A 22,088-nucleotide genomic window follows, 5' to 3' on the forward strand; every position below is an offset into this window, starting at 1 on the left:
TCAGTTTTTATGATCCCACTTGCAGTTTCTAAAGCTTGAGGATGGCCTGTATGATGCCAGGCTGACAGCTACCTCCTCCTTTAACATATGCGACATTTCAGTCTGTGCAAAGCAGAGATAAAGAGTAACTGACCAAAACAGGCCCAGAGTGTTTTCCAGGAAATAGAGGGTGTGCAATCTCATTGCGTGGTCACTGCCCATAACCTCAGTTGAAGGAGATTGAATGATATGCTGTGAACTTTCATCTGTGTGACAGTCACACAGACTTTCATCTGTGTGAAGTTAACTGAGGACGCCAAGCCCAACAGATCCTGAGGTCTGGTTTACACAACAGGAAGCTCTCAGCACACCCAGCAGATTTTCAGGTATTGAATTAAAGTTATGGTTCAATCTGGGCCTTCTGTCACACACTGGTGTTCTGCTCCTTCCACACACTGGCTTTGTAGAAGTCACTGGCTTCTCAAAAAGATCTCAGCTGTTCCCAAGTGATTCTTGCTTGCTGAGGGTAACTGGTGTGTGTGTGTGCTGAGCTCAGAATGATCACTGCAGCTGGAAAAAACACTTTATACCTGGCACATCTGCTTTCCCCATATAATGTGTGAGTTACAGGCTGTTTTAATATGTAACCTCAACCTATCTTTGATTGTCTTATGTTTTATGATATTGATCACCTTCAGTAAGAAAAGAATTGTAAATATTCCAGTATTTTCTCATATTTTAGTTCTGACAACGTGAAGCCATCATGATATAGTGGGAAATAAGCAATGTTTGTGTTTCAATTAGATCTGGTTTAACTCTCCATTGATGTATGTATTAGTCATGGGAATCAAGGGTGAGCTACTCTATTGCTTTATATAAACAGGGATAATGTTGGTCTCTAAAGTTGTGAAGGTCAAGTGAGGTAGTTTTCAGGTACATACTGTGTTTGTTTGATCATGTATCTGTCTTCCCACTTATGCTAGCCTTTGCATGGTATAATTTGCATATTTAGTCTGAATTTGGTAGAATATACTTCATTTATTTACTTAGATGGCTTTGGTTATATTTTATTCAAATAACTTGCATAACTCTACATCTTTACTGAAGGAATTTCTTGACTCCATTAATGTCGGTTTTGAGAAGACCTTATGGTCTGTGCATTCTGAGTGCTTCAGGGTACTCCTGAGAGTTCAAGTAGGGACTCACAGGAGGAGGGGGGGGGGAGGAGGAGGGCGGGGGAGGAGGAGGGAGGAAACAATGTGGAATCTGCCTGTGCTGACTCTGGGGTGTGCTTTTTCTCACTGCTGGAGTTGGGCTTGTCTGCTGGAGCTTTGGTGCCAGCTACAGCTTGCAGTTCTGAGGGGTCATGTTTCTTTGGAGGAAATGGAAGGGTGCAAACTTGGCAAGGCTTCTTGTTTTCTTTCTCCTGGAGTCCTCCGTTGCTTTTCTGGGTATACTGTGTCATAAGGTAGCACCTGGCCCAGATGAATCTTTTCAGGATGTAAGAATTGCTGGCTGTCTCTGCTAAGAAAGGCAGCTCAGGTGGGACAAAAGGAAAAGCCTCTGAAAGCTCAGTGGGAGAGTTATTAAATTTCTTATGTTGGAAGCAGATCTTTCTACTCTTGACTCCATTAATGTGGGGTTTTGTTTCTTTCTTTCAGTATCTGTTCACTGTTCCTGTTGGAATGTTCTTCCAGTTTAGCAGATTTAATTGCTTCATTGTGAGAGATGGATCAGGCTACAGCATTTCCAATGAATTTCTTCTAGAGCTATTTCTGTCACTGAGTTTCCAATTTAGGTGTTTCATGATCACTTGAGATAAAGATAGAAGTGTTTGAGCACTCTTGCTTGGTGGGAACTGGAGGTACTTTTGCTTGGAGTCCAGATTTAATCTCCCATATTGAATGACTGTTCTCAAGATTACGAGGTAGACCTTTGCACCTTTTAAAAAAAATTGCAGCACTATTTTGAGTTAAAGTATTTGAAGACTCAATCAGAGTTTTAAAATTTGCATATGTAATTTCTTTTACTATTTTTTTTTTTTCTGAAGCCCGTTGAATGCATGTAGTTTCTGTGATGGCATGGGTTACAAAGGAATCCTTTCTTCTTCTGGAGTTCATGTTGGTCAACTTATAAAATGACTTACAAGTAGTAATGATGGGCATAATACAGTATTATTTCTCTGACTAGATTTGAGGATATGGATGGCACTGCACTATTGTTTCTCAGACTTGGTGTCACATTAGAATCAGTTCACAAGTTTAAAAATACTGATACTGGATTATTAAGGGTATAGAATACAAGATCAATATACAAAAATCAATAGTATTTTTAGGAATGATATGGAATTAAAATGTTTCCTTTTATAATAGCTTCAAAAAGAATAACATACTTAGGAATAAACTTGACAAAAGTATAAAACATATTCTGAAAGCTGTAATGCATTATTAAAAGAAAATTAAAAATTAAATAACTGGAAAGACATTCCATGTTTATGTTTGGGCAAATGAATATTTGCCCAAAATGAATATTTTTTGCCTAAAATGAATATTTTACTTGCCAAATGTATTTGTATGTCAAGCAGACTCCCTATAAAAAGCTTAACTGTCTTTGTAAAAGCTCATCCTTAATTCAGATAGAAATGGGTTTTTAAAAAATTTTTTTTTATTTTAAAGATAATAAAAGCCAACAAAACAAGACAGGACAAAGCCAATCAAAACAATGCTGCAGAACTGGTACAGAACTTCAAAGCAGAATGCCAGGAAAACAATAATAGCTTCCATAGTATATCTTGTTATCTTCACAATAGTGGTCCATTCCATCAGGTATAGCAAAATCAAACCAAAGACAAAACACTATAAAATGAATCAAAACATAATATCAAATAAAGCAAAACAATTAATCAGAATAGAGCAAAACAGTGAAAACTATTTGAGTTCAAAGACAAGATAGAAGGGAATCCCCGTATATGCTATATTGCATACTATCATCCTCCCAAGAGGTGCTCAGACTGCTGGTCCCAACCTACATTATCAACCAAAAAATACAAGCATTTAGTTGTTTTATATGCCTTAGTTGCTATCGACTCAGGCTGACCTTGGAACCATCCATTTGCTTGCAGGATGGGGGTGGGTGGGATATGGACGGTGTTTGATTCTCAGCCCTTGTACCAGGCTTAGGGGAGGTGCTATTTGACTTTTTTCTCCCTGGAGTACTCACAGCTTGCGCAGCTTACTAGGAAGACTGGCTGGTTGATATCTTGGTTGGTCCTCTGAGTGCCAGCATGGCCAATTCTCGGGAGATGCTGACTTTTCTCTCCCTGGTGCGCACATTCCTTGCGCAGCCTCACATACAAATTTGAGACTAAAAACATTCTTGAAAAAGTACAAAGTTGGAGAATTCCCTGATTTCAGAACTTACTATAGAGCCACAGAAATTAAAATAAGGTTATTTTGTCATGAGGACTGACACACAGATCAGTAAAATAGAAATCCTCATATTTATTTTTGTTGGTTTTCAACAGGGATGCTAAGACAATTCAAGGAGGACAGAAGAGAGTTTTTTATGTTTTTTTTTTTTTAAATGATGGTGGGACAGTTGATATTTTTACAAAGGAATGAAACTCCTGGGCTATTAGAAAGATAGGCAAATTCATAGACTCCTACAATGCAGCATGCCAACCCTATACTGTTTATATGTACAACAGACTCCTAGGATTAGCATCTTGTGTTACCTAAAGTGGTGATAGGAAGATCAGTAAGTGGGGAGGAAAATGCCAAGTCTTCTGAGGAACTAGGAAAATGGAAGGCAATTGTATAGTTTGTAAAATTCCCTGTGTATAGTGTGATATTCTGATTGTGCTCATGGGAAATGGAATGGCCCCAGCCTCCCTGGCATTGAGAATCACTGTGTCCCTTTTGAGGGACATATGTGGCTTTGTTTTGAAAGACAAAATAATTAGAACCTCAATACTCAGCTATTTTTAAATTATTTTATTAGAGTCTTATTAAAACATATACAAACATAACTCCAAGTATAGGCACGTTAAGGTTTGTGTCCTTTAAACAGGAGCACAGGTATAATTGTGCAAGTCGAATATTGGCTAAAGTCACAGACCATAAAATTTACGAGAACATTAATGGGACAGGTGATGCTTGGCTTTAGCTAAATCGCTGTTTACAGTAGGCTCTGAGTTTGGAGTGTCCCGTGAGTGAGCGGCTATTCAGTGACCCTGCCACTTTTTCCTTTCTGCTTTACTAAACTTTTTGATTTGTACAGCTTTCTAGATTCTTCCATTGGTTTTACATCTGCTTGTAACAAAGCTCAAGATCTGCTTGTGCAGAGCAGGAGTACAACACATGCCACCATAAACACAAGTGAGAGGACTGAAAGTGGGTGGAAATAAGGAGTTTCTTGACATGTCACAGAGCCCGCTTTTATTAAGGTTACTGAGAAAACATAAAATGGGAGAAGCTTGCCATGAACTCATGGGTTTCCAAGAATGCGCTCTTGCATTCGATGTGAAAAGTGCAGGGCTAGCTGGCCCCAGGGAGCTGTCAGAACAGATGGGCTGGGTGTCCTGGCAGACAGGAGGTGAGGCAGGAAACACTTCTGAAATGACACAAGCTGAAGGATGAGAACTGTGTTTACGTGTCTGTTTAACTATACTTATGGCTTATTGATTGGCTTAGGATTTCTCATTTTCGGTTATTTGGTACCTCTCTGATGTCCTGTGTGGTGGTCCAGCCTCTGTGGTGGGAAGTTGATCCCCAGCAGTAGTATCCTACTGGCTAAAAGCCAAGCCCTCTAGAAGAGGTTTTGTAAGAAAGAGTTTTAGAATCTGATTCTTCCAGGACGTGAATTCCTCCATAGGTATAGATTTGTTTGAATTGTTTAAAAATCAAATCAGGATACTTTTGTTAGTAGACTTTTGAATATGGAGCAATGTGAATTGTACTGATAATTAAACCCACTGACATCCCACAGAGGGGGCTGTATTCTTGGATCATGTGTAGAGATCATAGTCCAAACTGGAATGAACACAATACTGGCCTCAATAGGAAATGTTTTTTAGAACACACTGGAGATATTGTGAGGATATTATGTGTAATGGTGAGGAAATGTCTTGCTGTATTTTATGGACTATCCACTTTAATTTACATGTCATATTAAGAGTGATAAAAAGCAAAATAGATACTCAAAGTCTATCAAGGTTTTGGCTTTTAGCCACCCTCGCCCTCCATGGTTGAGTTAGGGTCGAGACACTCTAGTTATTAGGTCACCAACTCACTTTAAGCCAAGAGGGCTGCTAGCTCTTTGACCTGAAGATCCCTGAACCTGCATCCAGAAGCAGACAGGACCCTGGGGTGGAGGGCAATTTAACTTTGAACTATTGGTGCTTGATATCTCCTCCCCCAGCAATCCCTGTTCTTTTCCTTCCTCCCCTACCCACCCTTGTGAGGCTGATCTCTACAGGTCACATCTGTCTGGGGACTTACACTTGTACATGTCTCTCTATCCATCATTTAGAAACATCTAAATGTTGTGCTTTATACATGCAGACCTTTTCAACTTTTCACATATTTTCATGTTTCCACTCCAATTGGAGGCTCCCCATTTCCTTGAGAGCAGGCAACACAGGTGGTGCTGTCCCACTTTATAAATGAGAACATGTAGTTAGAGAGGCTAATAACTTACCCAACACGTAGAGGCATTTGTTGGCATCTAGTTCCATTCGTATTCCTTGGAGTACTTCTTTTTTCTTAGAAAAAACCTTAAGAGAGGCATAGTGTAGGGATAGATAATGAGGAACAGTAATGTGAATTTTAAAAATAATGAACAGCCTCTCCTGTGGCTGTTCTTGGATGGGTACATACATGCTTTGTCCTAATATGCCACCATAACAGATGTCAATACCTTAGAGGAATGCCCCTTCAAAAGTGGTCTAGGAGAAATTCTTTTCTTGAAAAATTACATTGATATTATTCATAGGCTGTGATTTAGAAGAGGAATATAAATCATCTCCCACACCAGTTATTTAAGGTGGTTAAATCCTTGGTTAGATCTCATCTGAACCCTTGAGGGTTGCCAAGTGACTTTGACAAATAATCCTTGTTATTATACTTGGCCCTTATGGCCTTAATAGTACTTCTGTATTCTACCAACTAATTAAATAACATTAAATAAGGTATTGACTAAAAGAAAAAGTTGTTCTTTTTTTCATGGGTTTTCTGGTGTTTTGAAATGTACCCAAAATATTCTTCTTAGAATTGGTTAGCTGCTAAGAAACTTGCATTTTAAGGTTTCTATGTAACATTATTTAATGAAATGTAATTTTTAAAATGTGATGAGATTCTGGAAGGTTTTCTTTTCTGTGCTTCTCTATTTAAAAGCTAGATGCCATTTTTTTTTCTTTAGAATTGTTAACAGCTTACCAATATTTGGTTTGTACAAAACACATAGGAGTTCATGTCAATGCCCTCAGTTCTTTTGTGCTTTATTAGCCAGAATTATTGAAGAAGAGAGGGTCAGTTTGAGGTTAAAATACTTGATGAGAGCCAATACAAGGTATGTAATGAACCCAAGGTGCTTGAAAATTCAGTGAAAAGCAATAACTAGGACTGTCGTCACTCCAATTCTTAGTAGAAATGCATGTACACAGCAAAGGCATGTCAAAGGCCCATGCTCTAAGATTACTTAACAACATGCATTTCAAATCTCCACCAAGTGTTTCATGGAATAAAAAGAGAGGGTATATGTACTTAAAGCCTGTAGTCAATGTGAACAACTCCAGTTTCTGTTCTGAAATCATAGGTTACACAGTATTATTTGTAGCTAAAATAGTGCTTTTGGGAGACTTTAAAAATTCATTAGGCTGGGGTGTCTTGGTTTGCAGTGTACCCAAGAATACTGCATTAAGAAATGGAACATCTATTGTAAATTAATGGCAAAACTTACATTTCACTTTAAGTTTAAATGATTTTATTTTATTTTTTTTGCTCAGAGAGACTCATATAGTGTCTCTAGTTCATATTTAACATTAAGTTCTGAGGAGAAGCTTGCTGAGAAGTACACAGAATCTTGTGTTAAAGCTCTCTGCTCTGTCTACAAAATTTCTTCATTCTTCATCCCTCACTGGTTTCTACAGGGAGCAGAGAAAGGGTATCTCAGAAGGTCCAAGGTGTAACAGTTTTCTATGGAGTTCTTGATAGAAAACTTTATATTCACTTGGATTAATTAAACTTTAAAAACATGCACCTATTTAGTTGAAATGACTGTGCACTCCTAAAGGCCAAGTGAAGAATAAAGACATGACATGACTCTGCAATTTGTAAATTTATAAGGGGCTTCAGAAATAAAATTTCAGAGGTGTGTACACTCATGCATGCATGCGTGTGTGTGTGTGTACACATGAGTGTGTGCAGGTGCATGTGTTTAAAAACACTATGAGGTAACCATAACAAATGTTAGTCTCTTTTTTCAAGGTTAAGAGAAAACAATCTGGGTCCTAGGCAGAATCATTTTCCTATGGTCATCTGGTGGAGTGGAATGGGGTCTGGACCCAGTTACTAGGTTCTGTAGTTCATTGAACTGGTCACTTTGGAGTCCTCAGATGCCTTCCTCGGAAGCCTGAAGACCATTTAGAATCTGTTTACCTCCATGTCTTTACTTGGCACCCACGTTGGGGTGAAGGCAGTGATGCTGGAACCTGTGTGACTGATGGAAGGTTAAGAAGTCCTCAAAGCACTGTGTCTTTGTTCCTTATCCTTTGGTAGATCCTCTGGGTGTGAGTTACTTTATTGCTGTGCTGGGGCTTTGCCTGTCTCCTGACGTTCTTCCCCTTATCTTCTTCCTGCCCACTACTGGTCCTGGTATTAAGACCATACAGTCTTTGGCTCCGTAATCTTGAAGCAAGTAATTGTTTACTTTTCTCTTTGACAAGAACTTGAACATCAAAATCTACTATGCACATTGAAGTTAGTCACAGGAGAAAAGTGATTTAAGTGGACCCCTGTTCCCAGATTTCCTTTATCCTTCAGATTATACTAAAACATGAACATTTTCATGCCTTTAAATAACACTTGAAAATGTTTTTCATGGTTCTTCAGCATCTCATTGCACGAATTCAGCAAGTTTATTTAAGTGTTGGATATTTAGGTTATTTTCCGGTCTTAGTGAGATAGAAAAAAATGAAAAAGAAACTGTTAACTACTTAAAGAGATACAAATTTGGTTTAAATGGTTGACCTTGGTCATTAATTTCTCAGCACATGTGATAGGCATTTAAGTCAGATAAGCACGTGTTTTTAAACAATGCAAATTAGGTTTCTTTTCAAATGGAAAAAATGAGTAAAAAAAGGTCTACAAAAGCCTTAGGATCCACAATTACCATTAATATTCTGGCCATAGACTTGTATAATGGTTTATGCAGTGCTACCTGGCAGTATTTTAATGTAAGTCAATACATAAATGTGTACATTTCAAAATCTAGACTCAGTTATAAATAGCCATTACTCTATAGAGTCGTTGCTTCATTGATTGGTTTGTGTATTTTTGGAACAGTCTACTACTTAAACATTTGAGCTCCATGTCTTTTTGCCTTGCATATATAAAAAGGCTTACTAATGATGAGCAAGTTAGTAGAAATCGAGGAGCCAACTTTTGTATTTCCTAGCTATATTTGCTGGAACTAAAATGATTTCTCAGTATCTGTAGGGACTGATTCCAAGACACTGCACAATACCAAAATCTGTTGATGCTCAAGTACTTTCTATAAAATGTTACAGTATTTCCATATCCTTGGGTACTTGAAAGTATGCCTACATAGTATACCTAATAAGGGCTAAAATATTATATAACTACCTGTTATAGTGTTTTTAGGGAATAATGACAAGAAAAAAGGTTGTACGTGCTTGGTATAGATGCAGCCACCGGAGCCTTAACTGCATAATATATTTCAGCAGCAATATAGCATTTTCCCCCCAAACATTTTGGATCAGAACGTGGTCCAGTCTGTAGATGTGGAACCTGGAATCTGCTACTGTATGTCAGTTAACTTCCTGTGGGCATGTTAAGCTGGATTGGTGGGTAAGTGGAAGTGCTGGAGTCCTCCTGGACTGTAGCAGTCCCCCTGCATTCTTAGTCTGACTCATGACCCACTCATTGCCCAAGGTCTGGACCACACAGCAGCCAATGAGTAGACCCAGGTCTTACTGGGTGTCCTCTTCCTTCTCCTTTGGGTTCCTTCTGTTAAGCTCAATTCTATTTTCTCCCAGTGACTAGTGCCTTCTTTTTATTCAAGCCTCCTCAACATGTCATTAACCAAGGCCTCTGTTTTTGGAGTTCTCATTCTCCCAAATTGTCTTTGTTGCCTTGGTCAGCAGGAAGTCATCTGACTGTCCCAAAGGTAACACTATCTTTAGCTTTTAACATGTTCCTTGATAAGTCACTGTCTTAGTCTTATGTTGATTCTGTTGGTGTATCTTAGGGCCAGCATCACGGAGTTACATTCTACTTTTGGGTAAACTTTGAGGGTGAGGACTACTACTTAAAAATGAAAGTAGGAAGCTCTGTATGTTAAAATACTCAAATCTTCGCGATGAGTGCAGAAGACTTCTTTTCTCAATCTATGGTGGATAAATTGTGTGAGCATATGGGAATTTGATTTGAATAAACTCTTGGGATGAAGTCACGCATAATTAATTGCCAGTCTCTGTGCAAAGTGATGGTTCTTAGTTTTGGCACTTGTGATAACTTACATTTCTTGAGTACAAGAACCCTGGAACATCCGATTAAGGAAGAGGCAGTGGTGGCTCTGTTATGTAACTTTTTGTGCTACTGTGATGGGATGGGTAATTGTCTGTCGTTTTTCTTCTCAACTTCTAGTGCCTGAAGCAGTACATGCAACTGGCAATCCGAGAAGGATGTGGGTCTCCCATCACTTGCCCTGACATGGTGTGCCTAAACCATGGGACCTTGCAGGAAGCTGAGGTATGAACATGTGCCATGACTTCCCCTTTTCACCTGTGGATATTATTTATTACAGTCGTGACTCTTTACATACCTCCCTACTGGGGACTCTAGCAACAAATTACAGAGGTTAATCTTTGAAAGGAGCACCCTGTTGCCATATCGTGTTGAATTTTTTTTATACAAATTGTTAAAGCTGTCATTTACTTCTATTTATATATGCCATCTTGTAAGACACAGAAGCTCTAAAACAGGCAAAGAGACTAGAAATCAAATTGACCAAATGTGAGGTTTGAAGGCTGAAAACTAAGTGGTCTTGGGATCTGGAAAACATTAAAGATAAGTAGATCATTTATTAGCCACAGGTATGCAATGTATAATCTACTGTGATTCTACCATAGTGGTCTGATTTGAATGATTTCCAAAGAATAGAGAGAGACTTTTCAATTGAACCAAAAAAGTCTTTCTTTTCTAAGTGAGTTCTCATATTTTCCTGTCTATAATTTACCTCATCATTTTTTGTTCAATCTCTGATCATTGATTTGCTTTTAAACTTGCCTTTTAATCATTAGTTTTTGTTTATATATATTCAAAATATAATGAATTGTTGTCTAATTCATAGGGAGTTGTAGATTTCTGAAAGGAATCACAAGAAACAAACGAAATAAATTATCCAGTCAGAAAACACAGAGTACCTGCTTTGAACCATGTACTATTTGGTTGCTTTTATGGACAGTATACAACTTAATCTTCTCAATAAACCTCATGAAGTTGGGTGTTATTTTCAAATAAGGATATTGAGGCCTAGAGGATCTAAGTAAATTACTCAGATGTGCATATCTGGAAGGTAGAAGAGCCAGAATTCTAACTGACTATCATACTTATATTGCCTTAAGTATAGAACTAGGTGTAGAGATAGAATGTGTAACGAGAGTTGGTCATTAAAAGCACCATAGTATATGGGTGTATAGCTCTAGATGTGTGTAGATATGTGTGGATGTGTGCATGGATGTATGTATGTGTTTTGCCTCTAAATTTATATGCTTCTAATTGTACACCCTTTGTAAGCAAAACAATCAGTTTATTATAAATTATTTCTAACCTAACACAGTGATTATCTGAGTTTAGTTTGTGGATAAACTGAGAGGTACCTGAATTTGAAGTGTTTTTTTTAGGGAAGCATACAATTTGGAGCACATAATGATTTAGAAGGGATTTAAGAAAATAATGAGATCTAGTTTTTAATAAAAAAGTAATATTTAATATGTAAATCTTGCTATTTACTTTTGTGTGGAGGATGGGTAGAAGAAAGTTAAAGGAGGATTAAGACTAACTACCAAGAAAATGGCTGATCTATATAATTTAGAATTGTTTTTAAAAAGAGATTGAAGTGCTTGGGAGCATCTTTTTATGCATGATCTCTCCCCAGAACAAAAGCTTCTTTTTTGACCTGCTTCAATGGTGTCCAACTGCTTCCAGGTGTTATGAGAGAGTGTGCAGTGTGGGGGCCCTGGTCCAGGCTGGGACTGAGCGGAGGATAAAGCAATCCCTCTGCTATCCAGATGGAGTTTCTGATTTAACAGGCAGACAATGAACAATGAGTCAGATCTTTATAAAAGTGAAACTCGAGAGAAGGGGCAGGTAACAAGGGCTGGGTCTGACATGAAATCTTATTTAAATCCAGATGCATAATCTGCTAAATATAAATGAGTAGTTTGATAACGCTTTGAAATAAGCCCATGGAATTAATCAGATTTTTGTCTTGTAGACCTATGCTTTCCAATCCAGTAGTCACTAACCACTTGTAGCTATTTAATTTTAAACCAATTAAAATTAAATAAAATTAAAATCTGAGTTTGGTGCCACATGCCTGTAATTTCTAGCATGCTGGTCAGAAGGATCACAAGTTCAAGCCCAGTCTTAGCTACTAAATGAAGCACTGTTTCAAATTTTAAACAGTTTTAAAAAGGGCTGGAGATGTAGCTCAGAGTGAAGACTCTGGGTTTAATCTCCAGTGCCAAGAAAAAAAAATTCAGTTTTTCACTTGTGCAAGTCAATAATGATTTTTAAGTGTTGGAGAGTTATTTGTGGTTAATGGCTACCTGGCTGGATAGCAAAGACTTAGAGCAGTCCTATGGCTGCCGAGAGCTCAGTTGCAGGGTGCTGCCTTGGACTTTCCAGTAAAGTAACCATAAACTTGGTGGTTTAGATGCTGAGTGTCAGAGCTAACATGTTCAGGCAAGTGGGTGAAGCCACACGTGGCTTCTCACAGTTCTCTAGAACATGACTTAATTCTTCTGACTTTCTGTATAGACATTTTCTCTTTGTGCTCCTTATCCTTTTCCAGCTGTATTCATTCACGTCCACGCTGTCCTGTTTCTAGTCCTGTTGATTCAGTTTTCCTCTAAAAGCAATTTTACTTTTAGGCTATATTAGAACCAAACAAACCCATAATGGCTCTTAAATAATTACAAAAGCATACTTGAAAAAAACAGAACAAAACTGTATTCGAAACGAAACTAACTTAAATTCCCTGCAGTTTTTTCTCATTAGATGAGTAATAAAACACTCAAGGGCATTAGTGAGCCATTTTTGTGCTCACTGGTCTTACTAAGAGCCTGGCCATGGATGGACATCAATGTACAATAGTCCAGTGTTCTTAACCAACGTGCTACTTTTTTTTTTCAGAGCAGTGACACAGTGTGGCAGTGCTAGAGGTTGTTTTCATTCTGACTTGAGCACTGAATAGAGGATAGAGGAGATGTGAGTAACTCTATCGGTTTATATGGCCCATCTCCTCTGAAAGGAAATGCCACACACATGACAGTGCCACACGCAGGTGAATGGGGTGGCACCACCTCCCTTTCTAACTTGCTTTGCCTCAGGATTTCACCACACACAGTCATTATGATAATGTGTGACTCATCCTCAATGGGACTCACTCAGTCATAGGATGCCCGACCGGATTCCACCTCCATGACTATTCCCTTCCACTTAAAAAGAAATGTTTAATTATACAGGTAACACATAAATATCATACGCTTGTTTACAACAGTTCTGCTTAAACTGGTTCCCTTTGTCCTACTGCTATTTCTATTATGGTACATATATATTTTTTTATCATTCATCGTCTTGTAAAATACATGTGGGCATAACATTTCTTCATCTTCAAAAGACACTAGGAATTTAGGCTGTTTCCTCTGCACCTGTCCTGTGGAGGTCTAGCTCTCATAATTGGCTCTTTCTGTGACCACCTTGGTTCCTCGCAATCTGCTTAGCGGGGGCAATGCTGCCTCACGTTTTCTATCAGGAATAGCCTCCTAGTGAAGCATTTGGTGCCCTGTTCATGCCCTGTTTGCTTATGCAGGAACCGGTAGGAAATGGCAGCCTTGCTTTCAGTGGCATGGAAGCTGGTGAGAGGCAGTGACTGGGGAGGGTTCGGGGCTGGAGGTGAACTCCCTGGGAGCCAGGGAAAGTCAGACTTTCTTTCATTGCATCATCCTGTACTTTCAGCTCTTGCTCTACAGGGCTTTTCCAATACACTTGATCCAAGAATCTTGTCCAACAAGTAGTGATGAAACAAGACACAGATTGTTGTTCTGATAGTATTACTTCAAGCAAATCCCTTGCTCGAAGTCTGTATCCCTGTTCAAAAAAAGCACTAGCTAATGTAAGCAGGTTCCTTACAGTGCTCTGGAAGTATCTTTCCTCGCTTGCTGGTGAGAATCAACCAAATGCTTACACCGTGTAAAATGAGAAGGGCACGTGCATAACCATGTGAATACTACCTGCCATTACACAGCCCGAGAGATTGAACTTCTTCCAAATTCCAGCTGGTGGCCAAGGACAGGAAAGAGCTTCTCACCCACCGGTCTCCCTTCCAAGTCCTGGGGCGCTGAAACGGCTAGCCTGCCTATTACTGCTAATGCCACAACGTGCACTGGAGAAGGAGATACAACTGCTCTTGCCAAAAAAGGGAGTTCAGGGTTTCTTAGGAAGGGATTTAGAGCACAGCATTCTGGAAGCCTAAGAGAGAGGTAGGAGTAGAGTGCTAAGGAATTTGAAGCTGTATTGGCAAAATAGCTACAGTTTTTCTTTTTAAAATTGTGTAGTCACTTAGGATGGCTTTGAGGAAGCCTGCTGGAGTTACAGGATCCAAGTGTTCTCCAAAAGTCACCTCATATCTGCCTGCACTTGCCCTCTCTTCTCTTACTATATTTCCTTCTCATTATCATAGTGGGGAACCAGAGCAGAAAGAGGTGAGCATGGACAGCTGTCATGTGGCTGAAAGCCTGACCACAGAAAGGGAATGGGTGTGTCTGTAATAACCTTTGCAGTGTGCTGCGGTAAACATTGTGTGGAGGAAAATTAAACTTTGGGGATGCAAAGGGAATAAGAACTCACCAAACTATAGTTATTAGGTATTTTTCAGGCTCCCAACGAATTTCATTTTAGCATTGATTTAAAACTTCATTTTGAGGGCAGGGGATTTAGCTCAGTGGCCTAAGATCCTGCCTGGCAAGCGTGAGGTCATGAGTTTCATACTGTTACCAAAATAAATAAATAAAACTTCATTTGGGGATGAATATCAAACTGCATGTCAGTGGAGAATAAGGTCTCTAAGGTTACTGTATAACTATTGGCAAATATTGTGTAAGAGAATGAAGCAGTGATTGGTTGAGTGTATCACGAGGATGTACACATAAGAATGTCTCTACTGCCCATAGAATACTGGAAGTCAGAAAAGCTTGGCATGTTGTTTACATGGGTGAACTGAGGTTTCTGCAGACACAGGCCCTGCCGGGGACTGTGCAGGTCCTGTGTCTTCCACTCTTCCTCCTCCTGTCTTCCACTTCCCTGTGGGCCTTGCCTTTCACCTCTCATTGGTGTCCTCTTCTTCAATCTGGATATGATTTCTGATCAGCCTTAGATAAAGAGCCTTGAGCTTGATTGTTTCAACAGTCTTTATTTTCTGAGTTGAGACCGAATTTCCACAAGTTATACCATCCCAAACACTGGCTAACCCTTGACAGGTCATAGTCTCATTCATAAATGACATCTCATCTGCTGAAGTCTATATTCAATCTGTAACACAAGTGTTACAGAAGAATGATTTAAAGGGCTAACCCTAAATAAAATCTTGTCCTTTTTCCTTTTGTCCCTACTGCCTGGTAGCCTATCCCTAACTCTACTCTCACAATTTTATTTTATTGATTGAGAATTAGTATTCTCAGTAAAAAGCCATGTACATTGTTTATGGGGTCACATGTACATGTAAATAGGTGTCAGACTTAATGGGGTCACACACCACTTTCAACATAAATGCTTTTGAGATGAGCTGCACCTATTGCCCTCTGTCTCTCTCTCTCTCTCTCTCCCTCCTTTCTTTTCCTACGTTAGTGTCAGTGTAGCTGGCAATGTTTATCAAACATTATGTTCATAGTTAGTTAATACTGATAAAGAAGGGTGTATCTCATGTTTTATCTCTTCTCAGTTATGGGTGTTAGAGATACCAAGTTAACCATTATATCTAACTCTTACAGTACCCTCATGTGGAGGTGACCTCTTTTTGCCTGTTATGCTTGGCTGTGAGTGGCATGAAAAAGCAAAGAGTTTGTGCAGGGTACAAACTGGGTATTTTAAAAGTATTCTCAGGCCCATTTTTACCGGAACAAAACAGTAACAAAGAAAATAGACAAAGGTTTTGTATTATTTTCTTTCTGTTATTATTGTTTTTGTTCTGTTAAATGAATCTGAGGTAATTTTTTTAATTGAAAAACCTTTTTCTTTTTGAAAAGAACTTCTAGAATGATGATAAGGAAAAGTAGTCTTCAGTGCTTGAATAGAAGGAGGAGAGAAATTGCTGATTAACAGGTAAATTAGCACAAATTTCAAAGAAAAAAACAAAATGGAACTAAACCGTGGACTTAAGTAATTGATCTGAAGGAAGTGATTTCAGAGCTCAGAAGAGAATTAGTAAGTAGAAAATGGCAGACTTGGTTACTACTGCTTAAATATGGATCTAGTTAGCAATAGACTAGAATTTTCTGAATAAAAGAAGAAGCATCAGTAGTCTATATATTTACTTAAGTTATAAAATAAATAAGCAACTAAATGGAGAAGGGACAGCTCTTTCCTACCATATAATTCTTATTTATATATGATTTTAAAGTTTTTTTTTTTGAGAGAAGTTTTCACTATGCAGTTCAGGCTGGCCTTGAACTCACTTTGTAGCCCAAGCTGGCTTCATACTTGCAGTAATCCTCCTGCCTCAGCCTTCTGAGTGCTGTGATTACAGATGTACACCACCATGCCTGCCTTGTAAGTTCATTTTTAATTGATACATACAACATAAAATTTTACATGTTAGTCGAGTACCATATGATACATCAATACATGTATACATCGTGCATTGTTTAAATCAAGTTCTCGAGCATCAATCCTTTCTTTATGATAAAAGTGTTCACATGCCATTCTTTTAGCTTTCTAAATTGTGTGGGAGGTTATTGTTTTCTGTAATCACCCTACTGTGCAATACCAGACTAGAATGTCTTACTGTGGTCTAACTTACAGGTTTCTAATCACCAAATAGATAACAAATGATAGAAATAGAAAATCATTATTAAGCAAATATCACAGTAATATTTTAGGGAGGAATTATCAACAGGAATTGAAATTATAGGGCAAAATATCACATATAATGAGAAACAGAATTTTCATAGTCTTATCCTCCTGTAGTGAATTATTATGACTTTATGTTGCCCTAACATTTGTTTTGAATACAAGCTGGGCTTTGTCAGACCAGAAACAGGGCTCAGTTGGCACTGTTTCTAGTTCCAGGCATATTCTAGTTCTATACCTCCTCCCGGTTCCTCAGTGTGGTCAATCTGGAAATCTGCTTCATACAACTTCTTTCTGATGACTTTTCCTATGGGACAGCTAGGTGCAGCCCACCCAAATGACCTTACTGACCTTCACATCCGCTATGAACTTGTATGCCACAGCATCACCTCCTAGTCACAGCTCTGCATCGTTCATCTGCCAAGGAGCCTATTCTTCTGTTTATGTGACTTTTTCTAAAATGGATCAATGCTGGAAATGTACCTCGCAAGCGCAAGGTCATGAGTTTGATCCCCGGTATCAAAAAAAACAAAAACAAAAACAAAAAACAAAAAACAAACTTTCTTAAAATGGATCAACACTTCAAAAATTCAAGTCAAATTTCATTCTTCATCCCTAAACTCTACTAGTAGTCTAATGGCTTTCTTCCCTTCAATGTTTGCTTAGAAAACCTTTGATATGTTAATTTTAACATTTCTCTTGAGAACTAAAGCTCAGCAACATGTCTGGCTTTAAAGTCTTGTTTTTCTGCCTTGAAAGAACAGTGGTCAGTCAGTGAGCAAATGGAAAAAAAGCAGGATCCAGAAGCAGGTCTGGAGTAGAAGAGACGGTGTGTTCTGTGTGTCATCTTGATACCAGAAGAACTGACTGGAATGAGCAATGAGGGGATTAACTTTTTATGAATATAATTGTCAATGGAAAAGTTGATCTACTTTTTAAAGGCCTAATGGCATGAAAGCCTTTGACTTGGGAAATAATAAGCAGGAGATTCAGAGTAGAGTAAGACACAAAAAATGAGAGACAGCTTCCTTGTTGGAGTAATGGGTACTCTAGTGTAATTTATCTTTTTAATTTGAAATAAACATCCACTGCTGTCCTGGTGATCTTTTCCCACATTAATTGCTGTCATTCTTCTCTATGTCTAGCATTTCTTTCTATGTCTGGAAGATCTTTTTTTCTTTTTTGCCTTATCTTCACTGTTATGTGAGTTGCTCATCACTGACTAATCAGAAGGGTTAAGTGTAATTTGGATGAATTTGCAAACCATTTGCATGAATCCACCAACTATTTTAGGTGGGATAAGTATGTACAGGATTGTCCCATAGAATCAATGACTTCAAACAGCTTTGGGGGGATTATTAATGGGATATCATCAAGGTCTCCGGGTCCCAATTCTGGGTCCCAAGGTCAACTTGGTCCTAAAGTAGAAATAGCATTAGGTTATTTGTCCTTCATGCATTATGACCTAAGACAGTCAAGAAACATGCTCAGATTCCTGAATGGCTCCTATCACTTCATTTGCCCATATCTTTTGTCTCCAATTCTGAATTTTATTTGAGATACATCTTGTGGTGGACTGGTAACTGACAATCAACTTGTAATAACAGCTGAACTGAATCAGCATGGGGAAGATTTACTTGCCTGGGCTGTGGTCCTTCATATATTTTAGCTAACTTAGTTTAATTCATTTGCACAATAAATAAATTGAGATTATTTTGTGAGTGGAATAGATTTTTGATGCATTTTAAAATGTATTACATTTGTTAAATATAATTTTAGCTTCATCATCTTACTTTGGTATCCTCAATGCAGACTTTCTTTTGTTAATTGAAAAAACTTGTATCTAAATATATTTTATACAAAAAATCATTTTTGTTTATGTATGTTAGGTATGGATGTATATTATAAATACATATATATGCATGTGTTATGTATTACTATTACATATAATAGTTGAGAATTGAAAATGTAAGGTCAACATTATGTCCTGTATTAACTTTTTTAACTTCTAAAAGGCTAATATCAAATCTATTTATTTCCTCAGCTATAAATCCTTTGAGCAATGTCAGTATACTTATATCTTGACGTCAGTGGACTTAATATTTTTAGACTACCAGTCAAAGATCAGTTAGCTGTTCCTGTATCAGCCTTTGAAGTATAATTTAGAATGATTAATCTGAAATGTCATTCACTTAACTATGAGTCATTTTTGTTTACTAGTAAACCTTTGGTTCATTTAACTACGTAAAATGCAAAATTTAGAGTCTAGCCATGGGAAATGTCTTAGGCTTTTCTTTTCTGTCGGGGTCTCAAATGGCAATGTGTGATAGCTAAGACCTCCAAGAAGTAACTTGTCAGAAGATATTTTATGTTGTTTGGAAGTCACTATTTCCCAAGTGACAAAAGAAGTTTTCATAATTCCTGAGGCTCTATCTACTTGACCTTAGCTTTTTAGGGCTCAAAGCTAGAACTATAGTCTTTACATTTTTTAAATGAATATAGAAAGAAAAAAAGAACATCTTTCATGCATGTCCCCAACTTGGGAAGTCTAAATAATAAAATTTTGTTATCTGGTCTTGGTAGATGCTTAAAAGTTGCTGCAGTGAGCAATGCACAGAAAAAGACATTTGCAAATAACCGGCAGAGGGAGAACAGAGTAAGCAAAGCTAGAGAGAGAATTATTATAAAAGGCTGGTGACTCAGGTCCCAATGATGACTGAAATCTCTCTTTCTAATGTCTCTGGTTTCAGATTGCCTGTTTGGTACCTGTGGATCAGTTTCAGCTTTATCAGCGGTTAAAATTTGAACGAGGTATGCATTCTTGTTTTCATCATGGTGGTGAATGTGGTTTTACATATGTCATCTTTATTCTAACCAGAATGGAGGATTAAGACAGCTGTGGGCTGCTGGCAAAGTCGCAAAGGGACCCTCATGGGGCAAACTGTAACTGCAACCTACAATTTTCAACTCTGAGACACTATAGGGGTGGGGTAGGGGTGCAGACTAGCAGGAAACAGAACTTTCTTATGTTGGTTGTTTTGTATTTTTAATTCTGCTTGTATGAAAAAGGTACTGCAAAAGTTAAGTGATTTCATTACCATAATGCAAAAGAAAGTAACTCTTAAAATGGATTTTATTAGCAGCTTTCCCATTCTTAAAGATCACTTCAAAACAGTAACCAGCCCAAACATTTTTATTGCCCCTTATAACATTCACTAATTATTCTTTTGATACTACTTTTATCATCATAGTTATGGCTGCATTTGGCTTTGCTATCATTCATGATTTATAATGTTTTAAACTACTTTTCTTTGGAACTTTGGGTTTGGATAGCTTTTCTACTTATACTCACTATTTATCTGTAGGAATTCCATATTTTTAAAACTCCTTTGTCATCTAATCGCTCTTTTTTAAAAGGAGCCCATTCCCTTTTTCTACACCCTAAAATAGTCTTGAATAACATGGCTAATTTGTTAGTATCTGAGAAGTTGGAAAAAAATTATTTCTCTCTGAACTCATAGGACTGACATAAATCTCATTGAACATATAGAATTCGTAATCTAGTATGAGCTTAAAATTTTCTGATTGCTAACATTTTAATCTCACTAAAGTCCAGAGATGAGGGTAGGGGGTAAATAAACATGTATCTATCATGTATAATAGGTGTGGTAAGTATGATTACCTTTATTTCACTTAATTTTTCAAGTCCTCTGACAGAAAATGTTTGCAGAAAAAAACAGAAAATAAAATGATAGAGTATTGAGAGGGGACATCAAAGGAATGCTTTCAGGGGATTCACTGATAACATTTTCTACGTTGGTGTAAAACCTGGCTCAGACTTATGGACTAAGAACACTGATTCTCTCCCCCCACTTCCCTTTTGTAGCAAATCAAAGTCATAAGGTGGATTCGTTTAGCTGAACTTCCAAAAAAATCTTGAATTTTGTATTTCAAAATTTTTATTCTTACAAAAAATAAGAGGTATATTTTTACCCGGAGGATGCAGAAGAGAAACCAGGGAATAGAATATTGTTGAACGTGGCATCACAACCATGGCAGTCAGATGAGTTGTGGGCTTAAAGAATGAAAAGATAGTTTGATGCATCTGTCCTATGTGGATTCTAAGCTAATTTGAGAAATTAATGTTTATAGTGGCCCTCCATAATCCACCCACGTGGGCTGATTAGACTGAGCATTACAGCCCCGTGTATTTATTTATTGGATGTGATACCTGAAGATAAGGACACCAAGCATCTGCCTTGCCATTCACCATTCTCTTTATCCAATGTTCTCCTTTATAAAAATCAGTTATAATTGGAACACAGATATTCCAAGTCTTTGTACTGTGGATGATAATGTCTAGTAGCAAGTCACAGGATTTCAGGGTTCCAACCTGAAGAAAGTCTAAAGAGTTGGGTTGGATTCTCAGGCTGCTCTTTAATTGAGGAGATGACATGATCTATCAACTTTGTAAGCCTCACTAGGAGGGCTCTGTTTGCTTATAGTGATCCTCCCTTCTCTCATGACTGCTGCCTTTCTCCAGTGACCCTGCTGCTCCATTAGGACCTATTCCCAATTCTTTACACTTTAGAGAACTATTTATTAACTCAAATGCCTTTCAGCAATCGAGAACTTCTAATACTGTTAGGAATTAAAACTTACATGGGTTGGTTCTCACTGATGAACATAAAATTTTGATTTTTAAAACAGTGGCTAATGGTCCTAGAAAACAAGAACAATCAAATTCAAAGCTAGTACAGGGAAGAAAATCATAAATATCAGAGCAGAACTTAATGAAATCAATACTTAAAAACCAATGGAATCAGTGTATTAAAGAGCTGGTTCTTTGAAAGACTGACAAAATAGAGGGACTCCTAGCCAATCTTCCAAAAAAAAGGACACAGATTTGTGCAGTTAGAAAAGAAAAAGGCAAAGTCACAATGGATACCTTCAAAATCCAGATTATTAATAACTACTTTGAGAATGGGTATTCTAATAAATTAGAGAATTCAGAAAAAATTGATACATTCCTAGATAGATGTGAATTGTCAAAACTGAACCAAGAAGATATAAAAACCCAGAACAATTCAGTACCAGGCAATAAAACTGAAAAAATAATTAAAAAAACCTACCAGCTGACTGGCAGTATAGCTCAGTGGCACAGTGCCTACCTGGCAAGCGAGAGTCTCTAATTAGATTCCCAGTACCAAAAAAGAAAACAAACAAAAAAACTACCAACTTAGTTCAGATTCCAGTGGATTTACTGCTGAACTCTACAGGAACTTTATAGAAGATTTGATACCAATATTCCTCAAGATCTTTCATGAAATTGGAAGGAAAGAAGTATTTCCAAAGTCATTCCTGGAGGCTAGCATTATGCTGATCCCAAAACCAGAAAAAGACCCAACCAAAAGAGAGAACTACAAGCCAATGTATTTAATGAGTGTAGGTGCAAAAATTCTCACAAGATGCTAGCAAACAAATTGAAAAAAAAATCAAAAAGACCACAGATCATGACCA

The 22,088-nt window shown here is 37.8% G+C and overlaps 1 protein-coding gene across 3 annotated transcripts in view; it reads left to right on the top strand.

The window, feature by feature from the left end:
- Positions 1 to 22,088, top strand: part of Rnf144b (ring finger protein 144B) — a 181,607-nt gene that overhangs the window by 131,723 nt on the left and 27,796 nt on the right. For all 3 annotated transcript variants that reach the window (XM_003468763.5, XM_063259939.1, XM_005003282.4), the window contains 2 exons: positions 9,864 to 9,968; positions 19,319 to 19,379. In XM_003468763.5, the coding sequence (XP_003468811.1) occupies positions 9,864 to 9,968; positions 19,319 to 19,379 (166 nt within the window). The remainder of the gene's footprint in view (positions 1 to 9,863; positions 9,969 to 19,318; positions 19,380 to 22,088) is intronic.

This window comes from Cavia porcellus, unplaced genomic scaffold, assembly GCF_034190915.1.
Source record: "Cavia porcellus strain 051 isolate PalLab524CR breed Dunkin Hartley unplaced genomic scaffold, mCavPor4.1 scaffold_13, whole genome shotgun sequence".
Classification (NCBI taxonomy): Eukaryota; Metazoa; Chordata; class Mammalia; order Rodentia; family Caviidae; genus Cavia; species Cavia porcellus.